The sequence below is a fragment of the Pogoniulus pusillus genome, chromosome 4 (assembly GCF_015220805.1).
Source record: "Pogoniulus pusillus isolate bPogPus1 chromosome 4, bPogPus1.pri, whole genome shotgun sequence".
Classification (NCBI taxonomy): Eukaryota; Metazoa; Chordata; class Aves; order Piciformes; family Lybiidae; genus Pogoniulus; species Pogoniulus pusillus.
Window position 1 is genome coordinate 17,811,197 of NC_087267.1, and position 26,009 is coordinate 17,837,205.

General features: G+C 46.7%; 1 protein-coding gene across 1 annotated transcript in view; it reads left to right on the forward strand.

The window, feature by feature from the left end:
• Positions 1-26,009, forward strand: part of LOC135174753 (potassium voltage-gated channel subfamily KQT member 1-like) — a 393,404-nt gene that overhangs the window by 171,910 nt on the left and 195,485 nt on the right. The window contains 4 exon segments of the mRNA XM_064142287.1: positions 13,605-13,683; positions 17,383-17,477; positions 18,434-18,474; positions 20,166-20,227. Coding sequence (XP_063998357.1) covers positions 13,605-13,683; positions 17,383-17,477; positions 18,434-18,474; positions 20,166-20,227 — 277 coding nt within the window.

Consider the following 26,009-nt stretch of genomic DNA (forward strand, 5'->3'; position numbering starts at 1 on the left):
ATGAGACTGGAGAGTTGCCTACATTCTTTGACTTGGTGAGTTGTTCCATGGAAAGCCTCCTCCCTGGGGGTGTTGAAGGCCAGGTTGGATGAGACATTGATCAGCCGAGTCTAGATGAGAGGTGTGTGATGGTTTGGGTGTTTCCCACCACCCCACACTTTGGAAATCACCCAGACTAGACTGAGCCAGCTCTGGAAATATGAATGAAGCTATTTATTTAGAGCTAGCACAATATACAAGCAGCTATTTACAGTATATACAGTTATAGACAGAAATAGACAAGGTAAAAGGGAATACAGAAACACAACTCCCCTCCCAGAAACCTGAGTCCACAGGAGGGGCTATCAGCCACCTCTGCACCTTCCCCCTGCCACTCTCAACCTTACCCCAGTCCCAAGGAAGAATGGAGGTTTGGCCATGGGGTTAGTAAGCAAAGTGGATTAGTCCAAAATGGAGGGTGAGGTTAGGGAGTAAGATGCAGCTCAGCCAGCAGAGTGGTTATCTATGGTTTTATTTCATATTCCTATACATCTCAGCAAGCCTATGAGTGCAGTAGACATCACCATTGTTTTCCTTTCACAGCCTATAATCTAGTTCTTCTCACCAAAACATTCTAGCTAGCTTCAAACTAGCACAGAGGTGTCCCTGCCTATGGTGGGGAGGTTGGAGCAAATGAGCTCTGAGGTCCTTTCCAACCTGAGCCATTCTAGGGTTCTCTGAAACTGGGACAAGCCTATCTTGGAGAGGAATGGCAGGGTCTTAGGTGCCAAGGCTCTCTTCCCTGTGAGTACAGGCACTTCAAGGCAAGGTTGGACGTGGCACTTGGTGCCATGGTCTAGCCTTGATTTCTGTGGTAAAGGGTTGGACTTGATGATCTGTGAGGTCTCTTCCAACCCTGATGATACTGTGATACTGTGATACAGGAAAAAGAGGAAGGTGTTAGATGTAAGAGATCTAAAGGCCATTAAATGCATGCTGAGTAGATCTTTTATAAGCTTGTTAGGTAGAAATAATCTTTCAGAGTTCTGGGAATGTTTTCCCTGCTCTATATCCCAACTCATTGTATTCTGTGTTTTATAAAATTGAAGATGCAGTGAATGTGTGCAGTCATTCTAATAAATATCCTGACCAGAATATTGTTCCCTCTATCATCAACAGCTTTTAGATGCAGAATGTCTAGGAGCCAGTAACAGCTGGGGCACAGACATACCCTCACATGCCACTATGGAGGGATGCTGCTTGGGAAAAGCTATTCCTTTTTATTTTCCATGGATCCTTGAGAATACTAAACATGAGTTCTGGGGAGAGGAGTTTAAAACTTGAGGTTAGTGGGGCTTCCTGGCTAGGAAAGCTGGCAGTAGGAGAGATGAATTCTTGCTTTACTAAATGTGAGCAAAGTAAATTGTGTGCAAAAACCCATTTTTGTCTGCTTCCTGGCTTGTCAGCCTCTGCGTCACGTCCTGTGAACTGAGCAGCTTTGATCCACGGGGCATTGTGTAAATGTTTGCTGCTTTCTGTCTCTTCTGTCCTGAGGTTTTCTCTGGGTTTCAGGTTTGGCCAAACTGAGATTGTCAAAGCAAATTCAATACAAACTGCAGCGATTTAAGTGGGTTTGCTTCAAATCGGTGCCAAACCTCAGATTTCGCATCATTTCTTTGTTGCATACTTTCCAAGCACAATAAAAGAAGGTAAATTGTGTCAGAATCCTCTGGAAGGGGGTTGAAGTTTGTAGGCTTGTGAACTTTGTAGAAAACTAAGCCTGTAATGCATTACCAAACCACTTCAATACTGTGAGGAGGTATTGGAGGATGGGAGAATACTGGGAGACTTCTGCACAACAGAAATGTATTGGAAGAGAGAAACTGCATCCTAATTTCAGGGTGAAAAGGACCTGTTTGATGTTTTTGAGCACTGAAATGTTGGACTTAAGTACAGGAACACTTCAGCTGCTGCCTCTTCTCTGCAGGGAGTTCCTTCAGACCAATGCCAACTACTGGATGAGGCACTTAGTGCCACGGTCTAGTTGATTGGGCAGGGCTGGGTGATAGGTTGGACTGAATGATCTTGGAGGTCTCTTCCAACCTGATTGATTCTATGATTCTATGGCAAGATAAAGCTAGTTAGAAACAGCATCTCTATGTCTGTTGCTTGGACAAAGGTCTTGGTAGTGTCCTCTCAGATTTTATTTCATTGTTACACAGAACTTCTAAGGAGAGTTCTCAGATTGTTGGTACAGAACAATCAGTGGAAGTGTGTCAAAGGAAAGAAAAGATCCATTTTTTGTTTCGAGGGGGTTTTGGTTGTTTTGTGGTTGTTGTATTTGTTTAGGTTTTGGTATTTGGGGTGCTTTTTTTGTTGTTGTTGATTGGTTGAGGTTTTTTTTTCTTTTGTCGACTCCTAGAATGGTTCAAGTTGGAAGGGACCTCAGAGCTCATCTCCTTCAACCTCCCCACCATGGGCAGAGACACCTCTCAACTAGACTCGACTGCTCAATGTCTCATCCAACCTGGCTTTCAACATCTGGATGTGTTCCTACATGATCTGCCCTAGGTGATCCTGCTTCAGCAGGGGGGTTGGCCTCAAAGGTCCGTTCCAACTCCTACCATTCTATGCAGTCTTCATTCTGCACCAGCTGTCAGGCTGTGTAGAGTTTATTTCTTCAGGTTAGAGTTCCTGTTATTGGGAGGAGAGAGGGCATAAACCAGATGAAGTGCATTAATTGTATCAGAGGATAAAACATGGCAATGTCTATTGAAGTGGGACAGAATGAAGCCTTTGCTCATTGCAGCACTGGAGGCTTTCAGAATCTCTTGTTTCATAATGACTTTAAAAATATTTTCCTGTGAGTTAAGATGGGAACAAAGACAGGAAAGTCAGAATTCCCTAGAGCATGAAGAGACAGATTTCCTCACTTACCTTGAAAAATGGATGTTTCCTGTCCTTCCATACTAAGTCACAAGCAGTTGGTCTATGGACAATTTCTTTCTGCTCATCCACTGACTGAGCTAAAGCTCTGCCAGAAAAAAGTTATGTCAAGTGATAGCATCTTTTCCTGAAGGTGAAGAGAAGAAACCCAGTCTTTGAGCAGAAAGGGGTCTTTCAATGAGCAAGTGAAACAAGCAGCTCAGCAAAAGTTCTGCTTTCAGTGATAGTTTTGCTTGTGGTGCTCTGCACTGTCTCCTTACTAGGATGTCCTAACACTCCAGCCTTGCTTGGTGCTTTTGCTCCATCACTTCTCACTGGCTGGAGCCCTTTCTCAGTTCCTTGCTGTACCTGATCCTTTGTGTCCCTGCATCGGTTATCTTCCAAAGCTGCTCATAAATGTCCTATGATGTCCATGGTACAGGACCAACAAGTATCTTCCATCCTCACCATTTGCCCTCATTTTCTCTTTCTGACCCTTTCACATGCAGAATTTGCCATTCATTCTTCGTTCCTGCCAGTCTAAGCATTCCCATTTTGGCTCTCTCAGTTACTGGTAGCATGCCTTAAAACAAGGGAAGGAAATTAATGATAAAAATGATTTAGGATTTCAGTCTCTCCTTGCAGCTCCAGAGAGAAGTGTGCTCTCTCTTCACTGCACACCAGAACGTGGTCTCCCTGCCAGGCCAGAGGAAGTACATCTGGCACTGCTGAAAGTCTCTGGGAGAAAAACAGGGCTGGAAAAGGCAAAAAATGCTGCTACTCCAATTGGAGAGAGGAGCCTAGAAGCTGAATACTGACAAATCTAAATAAAAAATAGGGCACTTTAAAACAGTGCATAAGGGTTGTTAGATCAGGGCCAGATTCCTCTCTGGAAACTTACTTTAGTCCTACACAAGGTTTTTTGCTCAGGGCAAGGGCAGCTGTGTGAAGTGCAATTCTTTGCCCTGAGCAGGTCACATTAAGGATCTCATGGTTCTGGATTCAGCTGCTATGGATATCTTGCACTGCAGAGTATCTGGGGAATGGGGAGCTGATTCCCAAACAGATTGCTTCAGGTGGTCAGGAGAGGATGAACAGAGATGTTGAAGGTGAAGAGAGAAGAATGCTTAGGAAAATGGTTTCTGCTTAGGGGGCAGAGGCATGGCAGTTTACCCAAGCCTGCAGGTCAGGTTCCCTTGTTCTTTATTAAGGAAAACCATATTGTCACTGCTGCTTTTGCTGCTGTTCTCTAAATGCATACTCCTTCACTTGGTACCACTAGCTGCCTTAAACTCCTCTGAAGTCAGCCTCAAAGCACCTCCATGACTTAGGTTTTACACTTATTTATTAGTCCTAAAAGTTAGAGCATAGCCAGGTAAAAGGACTTGCCTAACATCACCCAGAGAGTCAGAGGTTGCTTAAATCTGTCAGTGCAAGAACCCAGAAGTTGTGTTTCCATAGCCCCTGCTGTAACTACTGCATCACAAGAGCTATTTAGGAAAGATACTGCCAAAAGCCACTGGGTTGTTTTTGGAACCACAAGGAGCATTTTACTCAATTCCCCAGGGTCTCTCCCTAGTGCTTGGTGTGGGTTAATTGATTACTAGGTTTTTTTTTAAAGGAAATGTAAAGCCTTGGGCAGCCCAAAAGCCACTGAAGCTTTAATGCTCAGAACTGTTCCCTGACTTGACTGTTACCCAGTTCCTATTCAGGCAAGATAGGAATTAAGATTAATGACCCCAAACAAACTGGCATTTCAGAGAATCAGTCTTTGGCAGGCATTATATTCTCCTGACAGAAAATCATTGAGGCATGAATACAGCACTCAGTCCTTGGTGGACACCAACAACACCACGTTGTTCCCAGAAATGCTGAACACAGCAAAGAGGAAAATGAGGTCTCAAAGTTCATTAATTTGGGTTGTGGTGTCTTCTACAAAGAGCAGACTAGAGCCTGTTGAATAACACTGTCCCATTCCAGTCTCCACTGCACCACTGTGAAGGCATCTCTGCTGCTGGGAGATTGTTTGGGCCTAATGATCATAGGATGGAATCACAAAATCACCAAGGCCTGAAAAGACCTTTAAGATCATCAAGTCCATAACCCAACTACCACAACCACTAAACCATATCCTGACACACCACATCTACAGCTTCTTGAACACTTCCAGGCATAGTGACTCCAGCACATCCCTGGACAGCCTGTTCCAACCCCTCACTGCTCTCTCACCCACAAAACTTTTCCTCATGTCCAACCTAAACCTCCCTTGGCACAACTCAAGCCCGTGTCCTCGTTGCTCTTCTTTGGACATCTTCCTGCCCCTCAATGTCTTTCCTGTCCTCTGGCACCCAGAACCAAACCCAGTGCTCAAGCTATGGTCTCACCAGGGCTGAGTACAGGGGCACCATCACAGTATCACACAGTATCACAGTATCATCAGGGTTGGAAGAGACCTCACAGATCATCAAGTCCAACCCTTTACTACAGAGCTCAAGGCTAGACCATGGCACCAAGTGCCACGTCCAACCTTGCCTTGAACAGCTCCAGGGACGGCGACTCCACCTCCCCGGGCAGCCCATTCCAGTGTCCAATGACTCTCTCAGTGAAGAACTTACTGCCTTATTCCTGCTGGACACTGGGTTTGGTACAGGTGAGGATGTCCTTGGCCCTCTTGGCCACCTGAGCACTGCTGGCTCATGTTCAGCCATCAGCACCCCCAGATCCTTTTCCACTGGGCTGCTTTCCTGCCACAGTGCCCAAGCCTGTGGCATTGCTTGGGGGTGTTGTGACCCAAGCATAGGACCCAGCACTTGGCCTTCTTCAAATTCATTCTGTGAGTCTCAGTCCATGGATTTAACCTCTCCAGATCTCTCTGCAGAGCCTTCTTCCCCTCTAGCTGCTCAACCCTCCCTGTCTCTGCAGTGCCTAGCAAGGCATTCCCCCTACTTACCACACGGAGGTTGGACTAGGTGACCTTTGGAAGTCTCTTCCAACCCAGAGCTTTCTGTGATTCTACAATTCAGTTCTATTGGCATTTGTTAAAAGGCAAGCTGATCAAGATAATTGATCTGATGAGGAGAGAGAAATGAAAATAATACCTTTATCTCCTAGCATCAGCTGCAGTTGTAATACAAAGAGCAAAAGCATCACATTGCCCTCTGTCCACCTCCCAAGAAGCTGCTTGTGTCTAGTGTCGTCCCAGGCCAATGAGAAGTGGCCAGGAGAATGTCACCTCTCCTGGCACCAGAAGCAGTCAAGGCACAGTGCTGATACAGGAGGTTATTGTGGCAATTTGTAGGAGCTCTTTGCTCAGGAAAAAGAAAAAAATCCTTCTATGTTTGTGTTTCCAGCCTGAAAAGACATCTCTGTGACATCATCTTGTTCATCCTGACACTTCAGGGAGAATGGAAGAAGTGAAATGGCAGCAAAAAGAGACCAGGCACTTTTATTTTGCTGCCAGTAAACCACAGAGGGAAGATATAACCAAAACACCCACTGGTCACTTTAGTTCTCAGAGACAGTTCAGCAGATGAATTGTTGTTCAAGGGCAGTTGGGCTCCCAGACACAAGAGCATTCTGTAGTAAGTTTAATTACTCATTTTAATTATGCATTTTAATTAGCAAGGAACTAACACAGAGCTTTTTCTCCCAATTTCTCAATAACACCACTCTGTAATAGTAACTGAAAACTTCAACTGTCTAGGGCTGAGAAAAATGACTCTGAGTTCAAGGGGTCTTCTTCCTTGTTCAGTCACATTCAGTGAGCAGGTTACATCCACCTCTGATTATTTTTAGGTGCCTTCTAATTGTTTATTCTGTTCATGGACAGCATCAAGAAAATAGCCTGCACAGCACCTTCTCCCAGTGGTGCTTCCTCTGCCAATACAGCTGAGGTCAAGAGAGGGGATTCTACCCCTTGATTCTGCTGTGCTGAGACTGCATCTCCAATACTGCCTCCAGTTCTGGTGTTCTCATCGCAGGAAAGACACAGAGATGTTGGAGTGAGTCCAGAGGAGGACCACAAAGATAGTTCAAGAGCTGGAGCACCTCTGCCATGGGCATAGGCTGAGGGAGCTGGGGTTGTTCAGCCTAGAGAAGAGAAGGCTCCAGGGGAACCTTAGAGCTCCTCCAATACCTGAAGGGTATTGAAGGCTGCAGATGAACTGTTTGCTAAGGCCTGCAGTGACAGGATGAGGGCAATGGTTTGAAATGAGAGAAGAACAGGTTTAGATAGGATGTGAGGAACAAGTTCTGCACCATGAGGGTGATGGAACACTGCAATAGGTGTTCCAGGGAGGTAGCTGAAGCCTCATCTCTGGAGGTATTCAAGGTGAGGCTGGACAAGGCTGTGAGCAACCTCATTTAGTGACAGATGTCCCTGCTGACTGCAAGGGGGTTGGACTGGATGACCTTTGGAGGTCCCTTCCAACCCAAACCATTCTATGTTTCTATGACTTTGCCTGACTTTTCTTAGCTGAAGATGATAGTAATTTTATTTCTATGTGTTCATTTGTGTTGTAATTTCCCTGATTATTTCAAACACGTTGCAGAAGATTCTCAGTGGTTCTCATGATGAGAACTTGTTTGCTCCACCACCTGTCTCCATCAGTAGAAGGTCCATGCAGTGCAGGTGACTCCTGGGGGTCCTGGTGGATAAGAAATTAACCATGGCACAGAAATGTGCCCTTGTGACCAAGAAGGCCAATGAGATCCTGGGGTGCATTAGGGGGAGTATGTCCAGCAGATCAAGGGAGGTTCTCCTCCCCCTCTACTCTGCCCTGGTGAGACCTCATCTTGAGTACTGTGCTCAGTTCTAGGCCCCCAGTTTAGGAGGGACATTGAGATGCTTGAGTGTGTCCAGAGAAGGGCGACGAGGCTGGTGAGAGGCCTTGAGCACAGCCCTACGAGGAGAGGCTGAGGGAGCTGGGGTTGGTTAGCCTGGAGAAGAGGAGGCTCAGGGGTGACCTTATTGCTGTCTACAGCTACCTGAGGGGTGGTTGTGGCCAGGAGGAGGTTGCTCTCTTCTCTCAGGCGGCCAGCACCAGAACGAGAGGACACAGCCTCAGGCTGTGCCAGGGGAGATTTAGGCTGGAGGTGAGGAGAAAGTTCTTCACTGAGAGAGTCATTGGACACTGGAATGGGCTGCCCGGGGAGGTGGTGGAGTCGCCGTCCCTGGGGCTGTTCAAGGCAGGATTGGACGTGGCACTTGGTGCCATGGTCTAGCCTTGAGCTCTGTGGTAAAGGGTTGGACTTGATGATCTATGAGGTCTCTTCCAACCTTGGTGATACTGTGATACTGATCTCTGCTAAATACTGCCCTTGAGTAACAGTGGGAATCTGCAGTTTAAGGACAAATCCTGCCTCTGCGAGTTAGCCTCCTGTACTACATGCATCTGGAGACAGAAGGTACCTTGGGATGCCAACATTTCCTCACTTGCATTGGTTCTGGGAACGCTTTTGGTGCAAGAAAGCCCTTGTGCTATGTTTTACCTGTTCAAATGTCAGTCCAGTTGAAATAGTTGAACAGGAGAAAAATTAACATTATGGGTGAGGCTCCAAGTTCTTTCCCAGAAACAGAGACAGAAAATGAACGCTCCTGGTCTAGTCTGATGGGAAAACAAAAAGGCAGATGGAGGGCTGAGCTTCTCAGATAACTTCTTTGCATTTCAGTGGCCTTCCCTGACCAAATCAGTGTTTGTGCTGGCTGAGAAGCTGGTGTCAGGTGAGTTCCAGAACAGATGATGCTGTGTGTTACTCCAGGCAGGGCTTACAGCAGCATCCAATGATCAGGAATAAAATGGAGTCGGTGTGGCTTTATGTGCATTTTCCTGCCCAGCAGTTAAAGTGTAACAAATGAATGAAGCTCAGCAGCCAGTTCTTCAAAGTGGGACAGAGAGCCAGAATTGGCCTTGCTGAAGTGGCCTTTATTTGCCACAGCTCTTGATCAAAGCAGTGAGCTTACAGTGAGCATCTTCTAACTCCTGACACCTGAACACACAGCAGGAACATCAGCCTGGAGTGCCTGTTCCACTGCCTGCAGCAATCCCACAGCTCAGCCTGAACAACGTCCTTCCCATGATTAAGGAATGCTGCACTGAGAGCTGCATCCCACTCAGAACAGGCTTGTCTGGAGACCTGAGCTGTGCCCCAGCATAGTCTCCAGTGGCTCTCGTTTTGCCTGCATTTGGGTTTGGTTTTGAATCTGGTTTTCACTTAAAATATTCCTTGGCTGTTCCATAGCACATTAAGCTGAAAACTATCAGAGTCCACAAAACAGGAGAAGAGAAGAGTAGTTCTGAATGGGCCAAGACAAGCTTCTAAGAAACAAAGTGAAGCATAAAAAGAGAAGGAAAAAAATCCCTGTGGATAGTTTCCAGTATTGCTTTGAATTTGATCTGCTCTCTGTCCTCCTCTGATTCCATTCTTTTCAACTGAAAACACTGAATTCTTTGGCTTAGGCTACCACCTTTCTGCAGCTAAAAATAAAACCTCTTAAATGCATCCAGGTTTTTTGAGCTCCACGTAGTGACTCCTCACAGGGAGCTGTGAGCAGAGGACCAAAGCTGGGGCTGCGGAGCCTCCTTGCAGCACAGCTGTCCCACCGGGCTCTGCAGCCACATAGCCTCAGGGAAAACCTACAGAGGGCAAGGTCAAGGCAGCCAGCAAAGAGAGGCTCCTTCCCCCTCACCCTCTAGAATTGCTCCAAGGGAATAACTCAATGTTGGATCAGAGTGGAAACTGCTTCTTAACAGACATTCTGAGCTCTCCACCTGCTCCTTTTTAGCCTTGCCCTATCACAGGAATACAGCAGAGATATTGAGAGAGTGCCTTATAAGTGCATCTAAAGATCTGAAGGGTGGAGGTCAAGAGGATGGGGCTGGGCTCCTGTCACTGATGCCCAGTGATAGAACAAGGGGCACTGGGTACAAACTAGAAAACAGAAGGTTTCACCTGAACTTAAAGGAAAACTTTACTTTGAGTGTGCTGGAGTACTGGAGCAGGCTGCCCAGAGAAGTTATGGAATCCCCTTCTCTAGAGGCTTTCAATGCCCACCTGAGCATGTTGCTGTGCAACCTGACCTAGGTGTACCTGCTTTAGCAGGGGAGGCTGGACACTGCTGGCTCATGTTCATCCAGTAGGTAAACTCCATTGGAGTTAGGCACCACAATACCTGTGAAAATCTGTCCATTTCTGTCTTGTTTTGGTAGAAAATGCCATGAGTCAAGGTTGTGGCAGTGGACTGTCCAGCATACCCCCCACAGGGTGTTGTTTCATAAGTTGCACACCTCAAAGACTCTAGGAGATTCACTGCAAGCAGCCTTGTGCTTCTGATGAGCATTACTGACACATCACCTAAAGCATCTCTGGCCTTTTGTTCTCTCCTCTTGTGTGCTTCTGCCATGTCACAGACGCACACTCAGAGGCTGAAAGAGATTTGCCTCATCCAAAGGTTTGGGCTGAAACCTAAGAAGGCTTAGCAGGATGAATGTATTGGGCTAAACAGAGGTCTGAGGTCTAAGATCTCCCTGGAGTTTTCTCCAGGCTGAACACCTTCAACTCTGTCAGCCTGTCCTCATAGCAAAGGTTCTCCATCCCTTGCATCATCTTTGTGGCCTCCTCTGGATTCTCTCCACCAGCTTTGTGTCCTCTTTATGTTTGAGACACTAGAACTGGAGACAGTACAGGAGGTGTGGTCTCAGCAGAGCTGAGTCAAGGGGCAGAGTCCCCTTTCTTGCCCTTCTGCCCACACTCTTCTGGCTGCAGCCCAGCTCAGGGCTGCCTTCTGGGCTGCCTGAGGGCACTGCTGGCTCATGGAGAATTTCAGTTACACTCTGTTCAGCTCTGTCGTGGAGGAGATTTCTCTGTTCCCACTCTGTTAGGGGGAGGTGAGAAATTAATTTGAGGCAGTATTAATTATTTTATAAAATTATTTATTAAAATTAATATTTACAAATTTGTACCACCCCCAACCACTGTGTAATCTAGGTTCGTTGTGCAAGATTATGAAAAAAGCTTGGGATATATTTACAGGGATTGGATTATTAAATGGAAATATCAAATTATCAACAACTATAGACAGAGAGAAAGATTCCCTTAGGCTTACTGCCTCTTAACAACTATACTGTTTGCCCAGTAGGGGCTGAAACTGTGTGTGCTCTTAAGACAGAGGTAACTTATTCTACAAAGGAATTAAAGCTTGCTTAGATGTGTTGCTCTTAAGTATTAATCATTAATCACCCTCCTGGGATTGTGTCACAGTGTGTGCCCAGTATTCGGGTCTTGGTGAGGCTGGAATCTGTCCCGGCTTGCAGAGGAATGATAAGTGTTCCCAGTCTCTGGGGTAAACAGGATTTCTCTAACCTTCTCTCCTGGTGTGGTCTCTGCCTCAGTGCTGCTGCTTCTGGATACCGTGTCCAGGGATGATCAGCTGGCAGGATTTCCAGGTGCAGGAGAAAGATTTGTCTGTGTAGCTTCTCACAGCTAGCAGGCTGTGTTTGTAGGTTAGCAGACAGTCTGGAGGTCTGCTGGGCCTGGATCTTTCCAGACTTACAGAACAGCTGGCAAGCAGGGTCTATGCTGAGCTGCAGGGAGACTTGAGCTCTGTAGACAAATGCAAGGTAGCAAGCCAGTATGTATGGCTGCTCTAGGCTTAGGAAGGGGGCTCTCGGCTCCCCATATATGTATGAAGCTCTTGAGCTTAAGCAGGGGGCTCTCGGCTCCCCATATATGTATGAAGCTCTTGAGCTTAAGCAGGGGGCTCTCGGCTCCCCATATATGTATGGAGCTCTTGAGCTTAAGCAGGGAGCTCTCGGCTCCCCATATATGTATGAAGCTCTTGAGCTTAAGCAGGGGGCTCTCGGCTCCCCATATATGTATGGAGCTCTTGAGCTTAAGCAGGGGGCTCTCGGCTCCCCATATATGTATGAAGCTCTTGAGCTTAAGCAGGGGGCTCTCAGCTCCCCATATATGTATGAAGCTCTTGAGCTTAGACAGGGGGCTCTCGGCTCCCCATATATGTATGAAGCTCTTGAGCTTAGGCAGGGGGCTCTCGGCTCCCCATATATGTATGAGGCTCTTGAGCTTAGGCAGGGGGCTCTCAGCTCCCCATATATATATGAAGCTCTTGAGCTTAGGCCGGGGGCTCTCAGCTCCCCATATATGTATGAAGCTCTTGAGCTTAAGCAGAGGGCTCTCGGCTTCCCATATATGTATGAAGCTCTTGAGCTTAGGCAGGGGGCTCTCGGCTCCCCATATATGTATGAGGCTCTTGAGCTTAGGCAGGGGGCTCTCAGCTCCCCATATATGTATGAAGCTCTTGAGCTTAGGCAGGGGGCTCTCAGCTCCCCATATATGTATGAAGCTCTTGAGCTTAGGCAGGGGGCTCTCGGCTCCCCATATATGTATGAAGCTCTTGAGCTTAGGCAGGGGGCTCTCGGCTCCCCATATATGTATGGAGCTCTTGAGCTTAGGCAGGGGGCTCTCGGCTCCCCATATATGTATGGAGCTCTTGAGCTTAGGCAGGGGGCTCTCAGCTCCCCATATATGTATGAAGCTCTTGAGCTTAGGCAGGGGGCTCTCAGCTCCCCATATATGTATGGAGCTCTTGAGCTTAAGCAGGGGGCTCTCGGCTCCCCATATATGTATGAAGTGCAGGCGTGCATGCGCTCTGCTTCTCAAAGGGTTTGCAGACAGCTTAACTGCGCCTTGAGATCAATGCAAGAGGGCTGAGCCTCATAAGTATGCAAGAGAGTAAGGGCCTGACTCTGTGTCTAGGCCATGCAAGCAGGTCAGGGCAGCAGGGTGCTGTTATGTGGATCAGAGAGCTGAGCTTGGTCCTCTGAGTCTGGACGCTCTGAATGCTCTGAACACATAGTGCTCCTTTGCACCTCTCTTTATAGACTCTGAGCCAAGATTCGTGGCTCATTTGGCCATCTAAAGAGACCAATCAGGCTGGCAGTAAGCCAAACCTTACCTTAACAGGCAGTAGCTGTTTGCCTGGACCCTCCCAATAGGGGATCACCTGGGCGGACCCCAGGGGTACACAAACTGGGCGTGTGTGTGTTACACTACCTGTTTACTGCCATGGGTCCTGGCAGAAAAACATGTCCAGGCATGTAGAGGCATAGAGAGGCCTCAGTTTTGGGGCTGCGGCCCCTCCACCACAAGCTCTGTGTTTGCACACCAGCACAACCAGTCTGGTGCACACCCCAAATGTGCTGAGGAGTTCATGTTGTGGTTCCTTTTTTAGGTATGACACTTCAATTTTCTTTCCTGCCTAGAGAATCCAAAGTACTTTTGAGATATTTCTGTGCAGCAGAGGCTGTAGGCAAGCACTCAGTAGATGCCAAAGAAGGCAGTCAGTCACATTTCTAAACCACCTCACCACTTTGGAAGTGATGCCAGTTGTGTGCATTGACAGTAATCCTGGCTGATCCCCTCCACATGGATGATCTTTGTTCACCTGCTTTCATTGTCCCATGAGTGTTTTATCCTTAGAACCACAAGTTCTAAGCATAAAGAGTTACAAGAGAGTAAGGCAACAGCACAAAATCCACGTGCACACTGTTGTGCTGCAGTTTGGCACTGCAGGCATAAACCAAAAACGTAGATTTTGGTGCTTAGAGTCAACAACTACCATGAAGATGCTTTTCCTTACTTTATTTCCCCCTCACTGGTGTAAGTCTGTGTTTCTCTCTCAGCAGATTAACTGAAGCACATGGAACAGCTGTAAAAGTCATCAGGAGAATGCAGTATTTTGTAGCCAGAAGAAAGTTTCAGGTAAGCAGCACCAGTAACCATGACTATAACTGGAGAACTTAAGCATAGGATGTCAGAAGTGCTCTGGAAGGAGCTGCTCTTTGTGCATGTGGTTGGAATCAAAGGCACTCTTTAGGCTCTCAGCCTCATACTGGCCTTATGTGGATTTTATCATCCTGTGGGCAGAACTCTGAATGATCCATGGATATGATACAAAACCCTCTGAGGCTGTGCAGTCAGCATGGTTCTTCCTCACTGTTTTACTGCATTTGGTTTATTTGGGTTCTCTTTCTTTGTTTCACCTGATGTGCTGATGTGGGGTGGATTAGAAGGGCTGTGATGAGTAGGTCAAGAGAGGTTCTCCTGCTCCTCTACTCTGCCTTGCTGAAACTGCATCTGGAATATGATGTCCAGTTATGGGCCCCTCGATTCAAGAAGAACCTCAGAGGACTGCTTGAGAGAGTCCAGAGCAGAGCCACACAACTGCTGAAGGCAGTGGAACATCTCCCTGTGAGGACAGGCTGAGGGAGGTGGGGCTCTTTAGCTTGGAGCAGAGGAGCCTGTTGATAAAGGTGTGCAGGGCAGTGTGGGGAGGACAGAGCCAGGCTGTGCTCAGGGATGTCCAATGACAGGACAAGGGGCACTGGGGGCAAGCTGGAGCAGAGGAGCTGCCACAGGAACAGAAGGGAAAACTTTTTCCCTGTGAGGGTGCCAGAGCCCTGGAGCAGGCTGCCCAGAGAGGTTGTGGAGTCTCCTCTGGAGACATTCCAAACCCACCTGGATGCGTTCCTGTATGACCTGCCCTGGGTGCTCCTGCTCTGGCAGGGGAGTTTGTCTGGATGATCTGTGGAGATCCCTTCCAACCCTTGACATTTTGTTCAAAAGTGTCTGCTGGTAGAGAGAGAGACTTTTCCTGAGGGTGTCTAGAGACAGGACAAGGGGGAATGGTTTGAAGCTGAGGGAGAGCAGAGTTAGACTGGATCTGAGGAAGAAGTTCTTCATTGTGAGGGTGCTGAGACTCTGGAATAGGCTGCCCAGGGAGGCTGTGGCTGCCTCCTCCCTGGGAGTATTGAAGGCCAGGTTGGATGAGGCCTTGAGCAGCTGAGTCTAGTTGAGAGGTGTCCCTGATGATGGTGTGGAGGCTGGAGCAGATGAGCTCTGAGGTCCCTTCCAACCTGAGCCATTCCAGCATTCTGTGGTGATTCTAGTATTATTTCAAGTTTTATAGTAGGAGGTCTGGGAACACTGGTTGTAGAAAATTGAACCCAAATGGATTTGGGATTATGGACAGGGTAGACAGAATGAAAGCTGAAGTAGTTAAGTTCTCCCTTGACCAAACTTCCCTGGAAGCCTATTACCTCCCACCTTAACTTGTATCGTGCTAACATTTCCCAATAAAAACATGACAGGAGGTTGTGCCAAAGTTTGGCAGGACATATGATGCTCAGATTTAAAGCCCTGTGGGAAAAGAGGAGAGAAAAACAATGAAAGTTCTTTAGAGAGGACTCAGGGAGCCTGCACTGAACAGTACTTTGCAGACATAGGATTCAGAACGGGTGATAAAAGGGATAGCAGACAGAGAAATTCTTTGGAGGGAGAGCAGCAATTACATTTGGAACGAGCAGAATTAATTATGCACATAGTAACCCATGGGGGAGAGGTAGAGAAAAATCCCCAACCTATCTAGGCTGTGTGCCATGCAGTGTTTAAACAGAGAGTGTCCAAAGGAGAGGGCAGAGGCTTTAGCCAAAGTGCTCTCAAAGCACCCCTGCTAGTCTATCTAAAGAGTGATACTGGCACTGCTTCCCTGGATGAAGACAATAGGCTGCTTTCCTGGCCAGAAATAGTGATGTGTCAGCGTCTGTGAAACGTGAAGCTGGGGAAGGCAAAAAAAAAAGAGAAAGCAATAAACTGAAAGCTGAAACCTGCCTCCCCCGCAGAGCATCTCACAAGTGCACACAAATGCACAGAGCCAGGAATTCCTCTGACAGTAATAACCCAGGTAAGTGCTGATGGCATTTGGTCAGAAGAGCTTTTTTGCTTCTTCATTCACTTCACAGGATTTGTTTCCATTCCAGCTCCACGCTTTCATTTGAAATTTCTAGGATCCTGTGGCTGCCTTCCAAGCATGACTGCAGCACATACTGTAGGTGTTCAATGCATGTGTGCAGTGGTGCATGCTAATGGCTCTGGATGGAGCTGTGACAGAGTGGAAGCAGACAACAAGATGACTAATGAGCTGTTTTCAGTAATTTCCAATTACTAGATTTGCAGTTTACTGGGTTTTGTTGGGCTTTTTTCCCCTTTTCTTGAATCAGAGCCAAAAAGGAGACATCTTGCCCCACATTTTCCATAGGGTTTGGTGTGGCTCTGCAAAAAGCTGGTATTTTCAAAAAGACACTATTTTCCTTTATGCCACCACACACTCATTAATTTCACTTGACTAAATGCTACCGTGCTGCACTTGCCATCATCCACATCCCTTGATGCAAATTCTCTCCCTTAGTGGAGAAGTTCTGCCTTAGCAGTTGGAGCTAGAAACCTGAGCTTGGCAAAAGCCTCTGGATTCCCATCAGAATGGCAGAAGAGCTGGGCAGAGGACAGGGATTTAGCTTTCTTCATTTTTTCATCTGTCCTTTTTTTATTAATTAGAACTGCACCCTTTTTATCTGACCTCCTAAGTATCATTACAGCAAAGGTGCCCAGACAAAAAACCTGCATGCAGGAGTCTTCAGGCTTATGCAAAGTGTCTGCCCTCCCAGTTAGTTAAGCAAAGACATCCCTGTCACCAGACATCTTTAGTCTTTAGAGGAATTGGATTCTGGATCTAAATGTTATGAGTTGTGCCTAATCTCTGTAGCTCAGTCCCCTGGCATTATGATTAACATGGGTTTGGAATGGGTCAAGAGATAGTGCACATTGATAGTCTTAGATGAATTACATCACTTGGGCTTAGATAAATCACACAACTTGAGTTTAAATAAATCATGCATCTTGCCTTTAGATAAATCATATATCTGGGTTTTAAAATAAGTCATCTGCCTTGGTCTAAAAAAAGTCATATATCCTAGGTTTAAATAAATCATATATCTTGGCTTCAGATAAATCAGATATCTTGGGCTTGTGGTTTTTAAATACACTGCAGCAGTCTGATAGTTTGCTCAGTATGAAGGAATACGAAGATATGAGTCCAGCTGACAGTAATGAGAGTCATTTGGCTTCATGTCTACAATAGATATGTACTCCTACAATCTAAGAGTCACGGAATGTCAGAGATTGAAAGAGAGCTCCAGAGATCATCCAGTCCAACCTCTCTGCCAGAGCAGGATCACCCAGGGCAGGTCGCACAGGAACACATCCAAATGGGTTTGGAATGTATCCAGAGAAGGAGACTCCACAGCCTCTCTGGGCAGCCTGCTTCAGGGCTCAGGCACTCTCACCATAAAGAAGTGTTTTCTCGTGTTGAAATGGAACCTCCTGTGTTCCACCTTGAACCCACTGTTCCTTGTCCCATCACTGGGCACCACTGCAGAGAGCCTGGCACCTTCATCTTGATGCTCACCCCTCAGATGCCCACATGTCTTTTATTCTTTGCAAAAACCATTGTGAAATGAGCAGTAAATAACCTGTGAAAGATAAGAATGGGGTGAAGGGCTGTCTGAGATGCAGCTGAAGTTTAAATGGCACTCACCTTCCCTCTGTGGGTGGCTCCTTTCACAGCAAGCTCGCAAACCCTACGATGTGCGCGATGTGATTGAGCAGTACTCGCAGGGACACCTCGACATGATGCTCCGGGTGAAGGAACTCCAGAGAAGGTAGGGCCTGTCTGCTGCGGGAGAGAGCTTATTTCTCTGGTGCCAGCTGGCTTTAGGAAAGATTTGTTCTTAATGAACAGTAATTGTCCAAAATTACAAGCACAACAGGGAGCACAATATCCAGAGGATTTAAGTTGGAGTCATTTTTAACCCTTTTGATGACCGCGTTTACAATCATCCTTTATTCTCCTCTCCTCCTCCCCCAAGTGACATTAAAAGAAATTAAGGTGCATGCTGTGAAGTTTATCTCTGAAGAGGACTTTTTCTGCTCTCTCCTTATGAAAGGAAGACTTTGCAAACAATGATTTACTTCTCTGTCTCCTCTCTGTGGTTCTCCACAACTGAGAGCAATCTGGTCCACTTGTGCTCCCTATTTTGGCTGGGATTTTCCCCTTTCCACATTCCTCCATGCACAGGCTTCCTCTGAGTTTGGGAGTAGCAGCTGAAACGTTTTGCCACAAACTTATTCTCTTTCAGCACAAAGTGTCCTTCTCTTTACAAATGAACACTGTGGACTGCCCTTAAATGAAAACCAAAACAAAACATCCTGGAATCTCCTGTGTCAACATTGTAGATATTAACTCCACCTGCGTGCCATGCAAAGAAGAGTTGCAAACGTTACTGTAAAGGCATTTTGTTTGCATGGGCTTTGTTAGTAGATTAAAATGGCACAGGAGAAATCTATTCTAGTTGCAACACAAAAGGCTGAGAAATAAAATATTTGTGCTCACGAGAATAATAATCATAGTATGGTTTGGGGAAAAAAAAAACTTCAAAGAGCTTAACTGCTCCCTGTGTGTGAAGAAAGTTCTCCTAGGCTCCTGCTTTGACTTCCTTTGCTTTAGCTTTAAAGCCACTCTAAATGCTCATGTAAATTGTGCTGCTCTGTTTCCCTAGCAAGAGAGTTTAAGTTGCTTGGTAATTGCACTGCTGGTAATACTCTGTTTGCTTTCTAGATTGGACCATTCCTTGGGAAAGCCGGGCCTGTTCCTCTCAGGTATAGTGAAAACTTATTAACTCCATAACTTTGTGAAAACACCCACAGCCCTGCTGAGGCTGTGTCTGCCATATTGTGTCCAGTTCAGGGCCACTCAGCTCAAGAAGGACCTCAGGGAACTGCTCCAGACAGTCCAGCGCAGAGCCACAAAGATGCTGAAGGCAGTGGAACATCTCCCTGTGAGGACAGACTGAGGGAGCTGGGACTCTTTAGTTGGGAGAGAAGGAGACTGCAGGAGTGACCTCTTTCATGTTTGTAAACATGTAAAGGATGAGTGCCAAGAGGCTGGAGCCAGGCTCTGCTCAGTGATGCCCAGTGACAGGACAAGGGGCAATAGGTGGAAGCTGAGGCATAGGAAGTTCCATGGAAACATGAGGAAATTTGTGAACACCCCACTGTGAGGATAGGCTGAGGGACCTGGGGATTGGACCAGAGGAACCTGAGGACTGCCCTCATTCGTGTTGATAAAGATGTGAAGGGATGGAGCCAGGCTGTGCTCAGGGATGTCCAATGACAGGACATGGGGCAATGGGGGCAAGCTGGAGCAGAGGAGGTGCCATGGGAACAGAAAGGAAAACTTTTTCCCCTGTGAGGGTGCCAGAGCTCTGGAGCAGACTGCCCAAAGAGGTTGTGGAATCTCCTCTCTGAAGACATTCCAAAACCCACCTGGATGTGTTCCTCTGTGACCTGCCCTAGGTGCCTAGGTGCTCCTGCTCTGGCAGGGGACTTGGACTGGATGCTCTCTGGAGGTCCCTTCCAAACCCTAACACTCTGTGGTTCTGTGTGATTCTGTGATGCTAATCCAGCCAATCACATGCAAATACCTCATCCCGTGAACAAGCCCTGGAAGAACTGTGGAAATATGAAAACCTGGCACTTAGGTGGTACAAAGGCAAATGGAAGTGAAGAAACAGTGTCAAAAGTGTGTCAGGCATTGGAAACACAGTGCTGCAAGTTTTACCACACAGCTCTTCTTCCTGAATCCTTTGTACTGGGGTTAGAAAATCTGTTGGTTCTACCTAAAAGACTTCCTCCTTTCTGAACAACCTGTGGCTTGCATTTTTGGAAAGCTCAGAGGAAGATCACAGGTTTTCCAGTACCTGAAGAGGGCTCCAAGCAGGCTGCAGAGGGACTGTTTGCAAAGGCCTGCAGTGACAGGATGAGGGCAATGGTTTGAAATGAGAGCAGAGCAGATTTAAATTGGATGTGAGGAACAAGTTCTGTGCCATGAGGGTGGTGGAACCCTGCGAGAAGTTGCCCAGGGAGGTAGTTGAGGCCCCATCCATGGAAAGATTCAAGGTCAGGCTGGGCAAGGCTCTGAGCAGCCTGCTGTAGTGGAGAATGTCCCTGCTGAGTGCAGGAACCTTTGGAGGTCCCTTCCAACCCAAGCCATTCTGTGCTTCTGTGGTACCTCAGATAGTACCTCCATACCCACAGACCACCTCTAACTGAGGACCAGGTTGCCCTTTAAACTGACAGTCTTGTGAATTAGACAAACTAATTCCCTTCTCTCCAACCCCCCTCTTTTACTCTGTACCCCATGGACAAATTCTTTATTGCTGTGTTCATGTCATTTATCCTCCTCTCCTATTAGCAGCTTCTCTTCTCTTTCTTTTTCTGCTTTAAATACTGTTAACTCTTAGTTTATTACACTGCCAGTGAATGTCCTATTTTTATTATTCTTTATTTAGAGAAAGGGATAGACAAAGGATACTGCACTGTAGGAGCCAGACTGATTCGTCTAGAGGATAAGGTAAGTGCCTGAAAGCTTTTTTTTTCCTTCTGGGTAATGATATCTGATCTAGAGACATGCAAGATAATATCTTGGCACGATTTACTTTACAATTACAAGGCACCATAATAAAGAATAATATCCTCATTTTTGTAAGGGGCTTGATGAAGTATCATGTGGATGTTGTTGAGAATTAACTGTTTCCCTGCCACACAGGCCTGGTTCTTGATTCTTGAAGGGATTGCTTTTGTGATGGAGCCAAATCACACATCCTATGTGTAAGGCCTGGGAACTGACAAGGTGTTTGTCAATGCAGAAAAATGAGTAGCCAGAAGGCTTTGATAATAGCTTCAAGTGATATATCAGTTAATAACCATGAGGTTCTTTACTGTTTACTGCTGGTTTTCTCCCATGCAGTCACCTTTGTCGTGATTCTGCCCCTCCTGCACTGTCTTCTCTCAAAAAATATCTCCATCTTTGTAACTAAAGTTACTCAGAAGTATGCTCAAAGACCAAAGCTCAGTGAGGCTCTGTTGGTTTACAACTCTTCCAAACATCCTCAAGAGCTTTTCCCATGCAAGTGATGCAAAGAAATGCAAGTTTGCTTAAACTTAGGAACCTGGGTTTAGTCATTTCTGTTACCCACTCCTAAAAGCTGGTGTCCCTGGAGCAGTGGTGCCTTCTGTGGGCAGCAGCATGGCAGCAGGTTTGGTATGTGGTAGGATGTAGCAGCTGAGACAAAAGCCTGTTCAAATGTAACATATTTATTGTCCCTTTTGTCTTTGTCTTTCCCAAATTTGTCACGCAAATTTTCTTTTCACTTTTTTCTGGGGAAGTGAGGCAAGAGGGAAAGAGGAAGGAAGCTTTTCATGGTTCTTCAGAACTTTGCATCTTGCCAAGAGACAGAAACCAAAATTAAGCAAATACAATTCCTCCCTCTCTTGCCTCATATTTGCTGACCATTGCTAGGACCACATTGGTGTTCTTGTGATGTCAAAGGATAGATTTTGCCTGGCTTTCAACTTTCTTGGACAGTGTTAGAGAATCAGCTTCACAGATAAATGCAAATCATGAGAGACATCTTTTCAAGTGGATTGTCCATTCAAAGTGAGAATGCCTTTTGTTTCAAGTAGCATAAGTCACTTCAGAACACAGCTCTTCCTGCCTAGCCTCTGTGCATGCTTTAGATTCACACCACTAGTGCATTCAGCTTTCTTGAAGATGCAGATACAGAGAAAGCCACAGTGTAGACTTGAAAGATTACCAAGAAGTCAGATTACTGTGGGTGAGAAATGTTGCTACTCTTGTAAGTGCTTCTAGAAGTAGTTGTTCGTGAATCTTAGAATGCTTTGGGTTGGAAGGGACCTCCAAAAGTCATCCAACCCAACACCCCTGCAGTCAGCAGGGATATCCTCCACTAGATAAGGTTGCTCACAGCCTTGTCCAGCCTCACCTTGAACCTGTCCCAGGGCCTCATCTCCCCAGGCAGCCTGTTGCAGTGTTTCACCACCCTCATGGTGCAGAATTTGTTCCTCACATCCAGTCTAAATCTGCTCTGCTCTCACTTAAAACCATTGTCCTTGTCCTGTCACTGCAGGCCTTTGCAAACAGTCCCTCTGCAGCCTTCTGGTAGTCCCCTTCAGGTACTAGAAGGCTGCTCTTAGGTCTTCCTGAAGCCTTCTCTTCTCCAGGCTGAACACACCCAGCAACCTCACCCTGTCCTCACAGCAGAGATGCTCCAGCCCCTGATCATCTTCATGGCCCTCCTCTGGACCTTCTCCACGTCCTTCCTGTGCTGAGGGTTCCAGAGCACTGCAGTTGAGGTCTCAGCAGGGCAAAGCAGAGCAGAGCATCACCTCTCTCCATCTGCTGGCCACACTGCTTTTGCTGGAGGCCAGGGTGTGACTGACCTTCTGGGCTTCAAGCTCACACTGTTGTCTTCGTGGTCTTCTCACTCATCGGTTATGAAACAGAGTGGGAGCAATTTGTTAGTGTGTCTGGCACTGGTCCAGCTTTAGCCCATGTGCTGTGGATTTCACAGCTCTTTGTTTCAAAGCTTTCATTAGTGTAATAGAATCATAGAATCAACCAGGCTGGAAGAGACCTCCAAGATCATCCACTCTGACCTAGCACCCAGCCCTAGCCAATCAACTAGACCATGGCACTAAGTGCCTCAGCCAGGCTTTGCTTCAACACCTCTAGGCACGGCGACTCCACCACCTCCCTGGGCAGCCCATTCCAATGCCAATCACTCTCTCTGTGAAGAACTTCTTCCTAACATCCAGCCTATACCTACCCTGGCACAACTTGAGACTGTGTCCCCTTGTTCTATTGCTGGTTGCCTGGGAGAAGAGGCCACCCCCCACCTGGCTACAATGTCCCTTCAGGTAGTTGTAGACAGTAATAAGATCATCCCTGAGCCTCCTCTTCTCCAGGCTAAACAGGCCCAGCTCCCTTAACCTCTCCTCGTAGGATTTGTGCTCCAGGCCCCTCACCAGCTTTGTTGCCCTTCTCTGGACACATTCCAGCACCTCAACATCCTTCTTGAATTGAGGGGCCCAGAACTGGACACAGCACTCAAGGTGTGGCCTGACCAGTGCTGAGTACAGGGGAAGAATAACTTCCCTTGACCTACTGGCCACACTGTTCCTGATGCAGGCCAGGTTGCCATTGGCTCCTGTCCTGCCCAGGTACCATGGTGTGAGAAGAGCAATAGTGCAGGAGATGCCAGTGTATGCTGGAAATGCTGCATTCACTGATCTCTGTGGCAGGTGGCTGTTTATGCCCTGCCTTTACAGCTCACACCTGCTGGAAAATGGAATTCCATCTGATTCACAAAGCTTATCAGTGCTGCCTTGCCATCAGTGCTCAGAGGGGGTGAAGCCCCACAGTTTGCCCTTGTCATGTTCTAGGTCTGCTGAAAGCCACCTGGTAACCACTCTGTAGCAGGGCACTTAGTGCCACGGTCTAGTTGTTTGGCCAGGGCTGGGTGCTAGGTTGGTCTGGATGAGCTTGGAGGTCTCTTCCAGCCTGCTTGTTTCTATGATTCTGTGAACCATGTTCTCAAGAGAACAGTCATACAAGTTGAAAACCTCCTGATGGTATAGCCATCTTATATAGTTCTAAATCTAGTTGGCACAAGCTCAAACCACTGAGTGTGGGCAAGTCTCAGCTGCTGTTTTGTTTGAAGAATCCAAGCACAGTGCTTTAGCTGCCCACACATTGTGTGGGAACTGTTGATTCCTATCTCGTATTGTTTGGGGGGAAACAAAACAGGACAGAATCAAAATATGTCAAAGTATTTTCCTAAGATGACTCTATGAAAGTCATGGCAGCTTCCTTTTTGTTCTCAGCCCGAACTGGAAATTGAAATAAAGGACCAGAATGTGAGGGAACCCAGGGGCATTTGTTCTCTCAATACCAATGAGCCTTCTTCTGAGTGTGCAGGGCTCCCTTCTGGTATTCATGCAAAGGAAGCAGATATAATGCACTGAAAGGGCAAACATTTGTTACATTGGGTTTGGTGGTGTGAGTTTTTCTGTCTTTGCATCTTTTTTGGCACATTAAGCTAAAATACTTATGTTTACATAGGGAAAACAAAGTTAAGCTTCCCAGCTATCTCTGTTCTAATGGGACAATAGAAATGACCACATCCTGCTGTCAAACGGCTTCCCCTGGACTATTTTCCCATGTCTCGTGGGCTCTCCTGATTTAACAGTTCACTGTGTAGTAGCTGCTGCGTGCCCAAATGTGAAACAACATTGGAGTCAGGAAGGACAAGCTGGGGCTGAACCTCTGAGGGGAATAAATGAAGCAAGGGCATGTCTGACATCAGGCTCCAGCTGGTGGTGAAAAACGACCTCCCCCTCAGAACTAGCAAACCTTTGGGATCTGCCTCTTCCCTCTGGAGAAATTATTTTACCATTCAGTCACCCAGTGGAGTGATGGCAGCCACCCAGACGAGTGGCACATCTGATAAAATGACAGATTTTTGGGCAAAGGCCAGGTGCTGCAGGCTGAGAGAAATGCAGTGTGGCTACGAACGCTTTGCGCCCTTACAAATCTGTATCAACGAGCTCCTGGTGCACCTCCAGACCAGGCTGCTCTTTCCCACCACTATCTTCCAGGTCATTTGTTTTAGCTGCTTCTCCAAAAGGGAGGCAGAATGTAATTTGTCCATTCAGAGCTCTGTGGTGTTTTGCATAAAATCATAATTACTCTTTTTATCAGTTTAGAGAAAGAGAGAGAGAGAGAAGAGCCCGTGGCTGATGGTTAAGATGCACTCCAGTCCCTTGAGAGGTTTGCTGCTCTTTGAGTTTCAGTGTGGGATTTACTGTGAAGAAGGGCATAGGCACAGATTTCTGAAGTGGTTGCTTAGTGATAGATAAAAGCCTTGAGACAGAAATGTTTCCAAGATTCAAAGATAGCAGCCTTCCATTCATGGAGCATGAGCAGCATTGTCTGTGGCCACTCTTTTGTGCCCATCCCAGCTCCATGTGGAAGTTTAAGGTAAGGGGGCAGAGGTAAGAAGAGGTCTCCATGTGGACGTTTCTGGTAAGGAGGCAGAGATAAGAAGAGGTTTATATAGGAGGAAGCACCGTGCAGGTCTGGCACGAAGCATACACTTGTATGACTTTGCTTTTGGGCACTGCAAAGCTGACTAGCAAGGGACAAAAAAACGTGGTTGCAGTTTCCAGCATAGCCTGGTTGTAGTTTCCAGACAGCACACACAAAGCCTTTCTGGCAACAGCAGCACAGCATAAGGCTTTGCTCCTCTCGCTAGCTCACCACACTGCCTGGTGTAACTTTACCCACTGCTTTTCAACCTGTCTGGCTCCAAGCAGGGTGTAAAAATGTGATGTTGTTGTGGTCAGAGGAACCACCCAGTGTGATTCTTTTCGTAACAGCACTGAGATGCTCACAGAAGGAATGAGGTTTCTTTTTCAGCACGTGATGTGTGCCACTTGGCCGACCCTTGCTTCAGTTCCATGGCAGGCTTTCATTTTAAACTCTGCTGCATAGCTATTGACAGATCCTTTTGAAATGCATTAAAGAGGAGGCTGATTCCAAGATGATGTTCTAGAGCTGGCCTTAGTTTCTTAGTTTCAGAATTGTAAAGTAATGCTTCTTCCTGATGAGCTGAATATTCTTCTGCTGGCTTTTCTCTGCAAAATTAGAAACAAAAATCCTGGTGTGCCATGTCAAACTGCACAGCAACCTATAAATAAGAACAGGAGAGAGAAGAATCTGCAAGTGAAAGGTTAGAAGAGACAGCTGTGTTGTCTTAGAAAAAAGAAAGCTGTTAGGTATTGTTATAATTAGATGGCAGCCTGCTTTATGTGGGATTTACAGTTATTATTTACCTCCATATCACCATAACTCTTTCCATACTCAGAGGCAACATGTGATAGTGCTGGGAGCCAAAAGCACCCATTTGGTAGCATTTTAAATAATAATAAGAAAGGGCAGGAACACTAAAGAGAAATCAGGGCAGTAAAGCAGAACCCTTCTGAGCCTGAGCCATCTGAGTAATGCAAGCCAGGACAAAAGTCTCGTCCAACATAAACAACTGCAGAGGGCAGGTTGTGATGCTGGGCAGCTCTCTTTTTACCAATTTGAACACTCCTTCTAAAGCCAGTGGCTAACAAGATGTGATCAGGGAAGAGAGGGACACTTCCCTAGTATGTTATTCCTCTGGGATAATAATGGAGAGCTGGCTGTTAGCAAATCTGACTCCCGCTGTGATTACATCAGGAGTCATTAAAGAGTGAATTGTTTATCGTGGCACTGCCTGCAAGCAGCA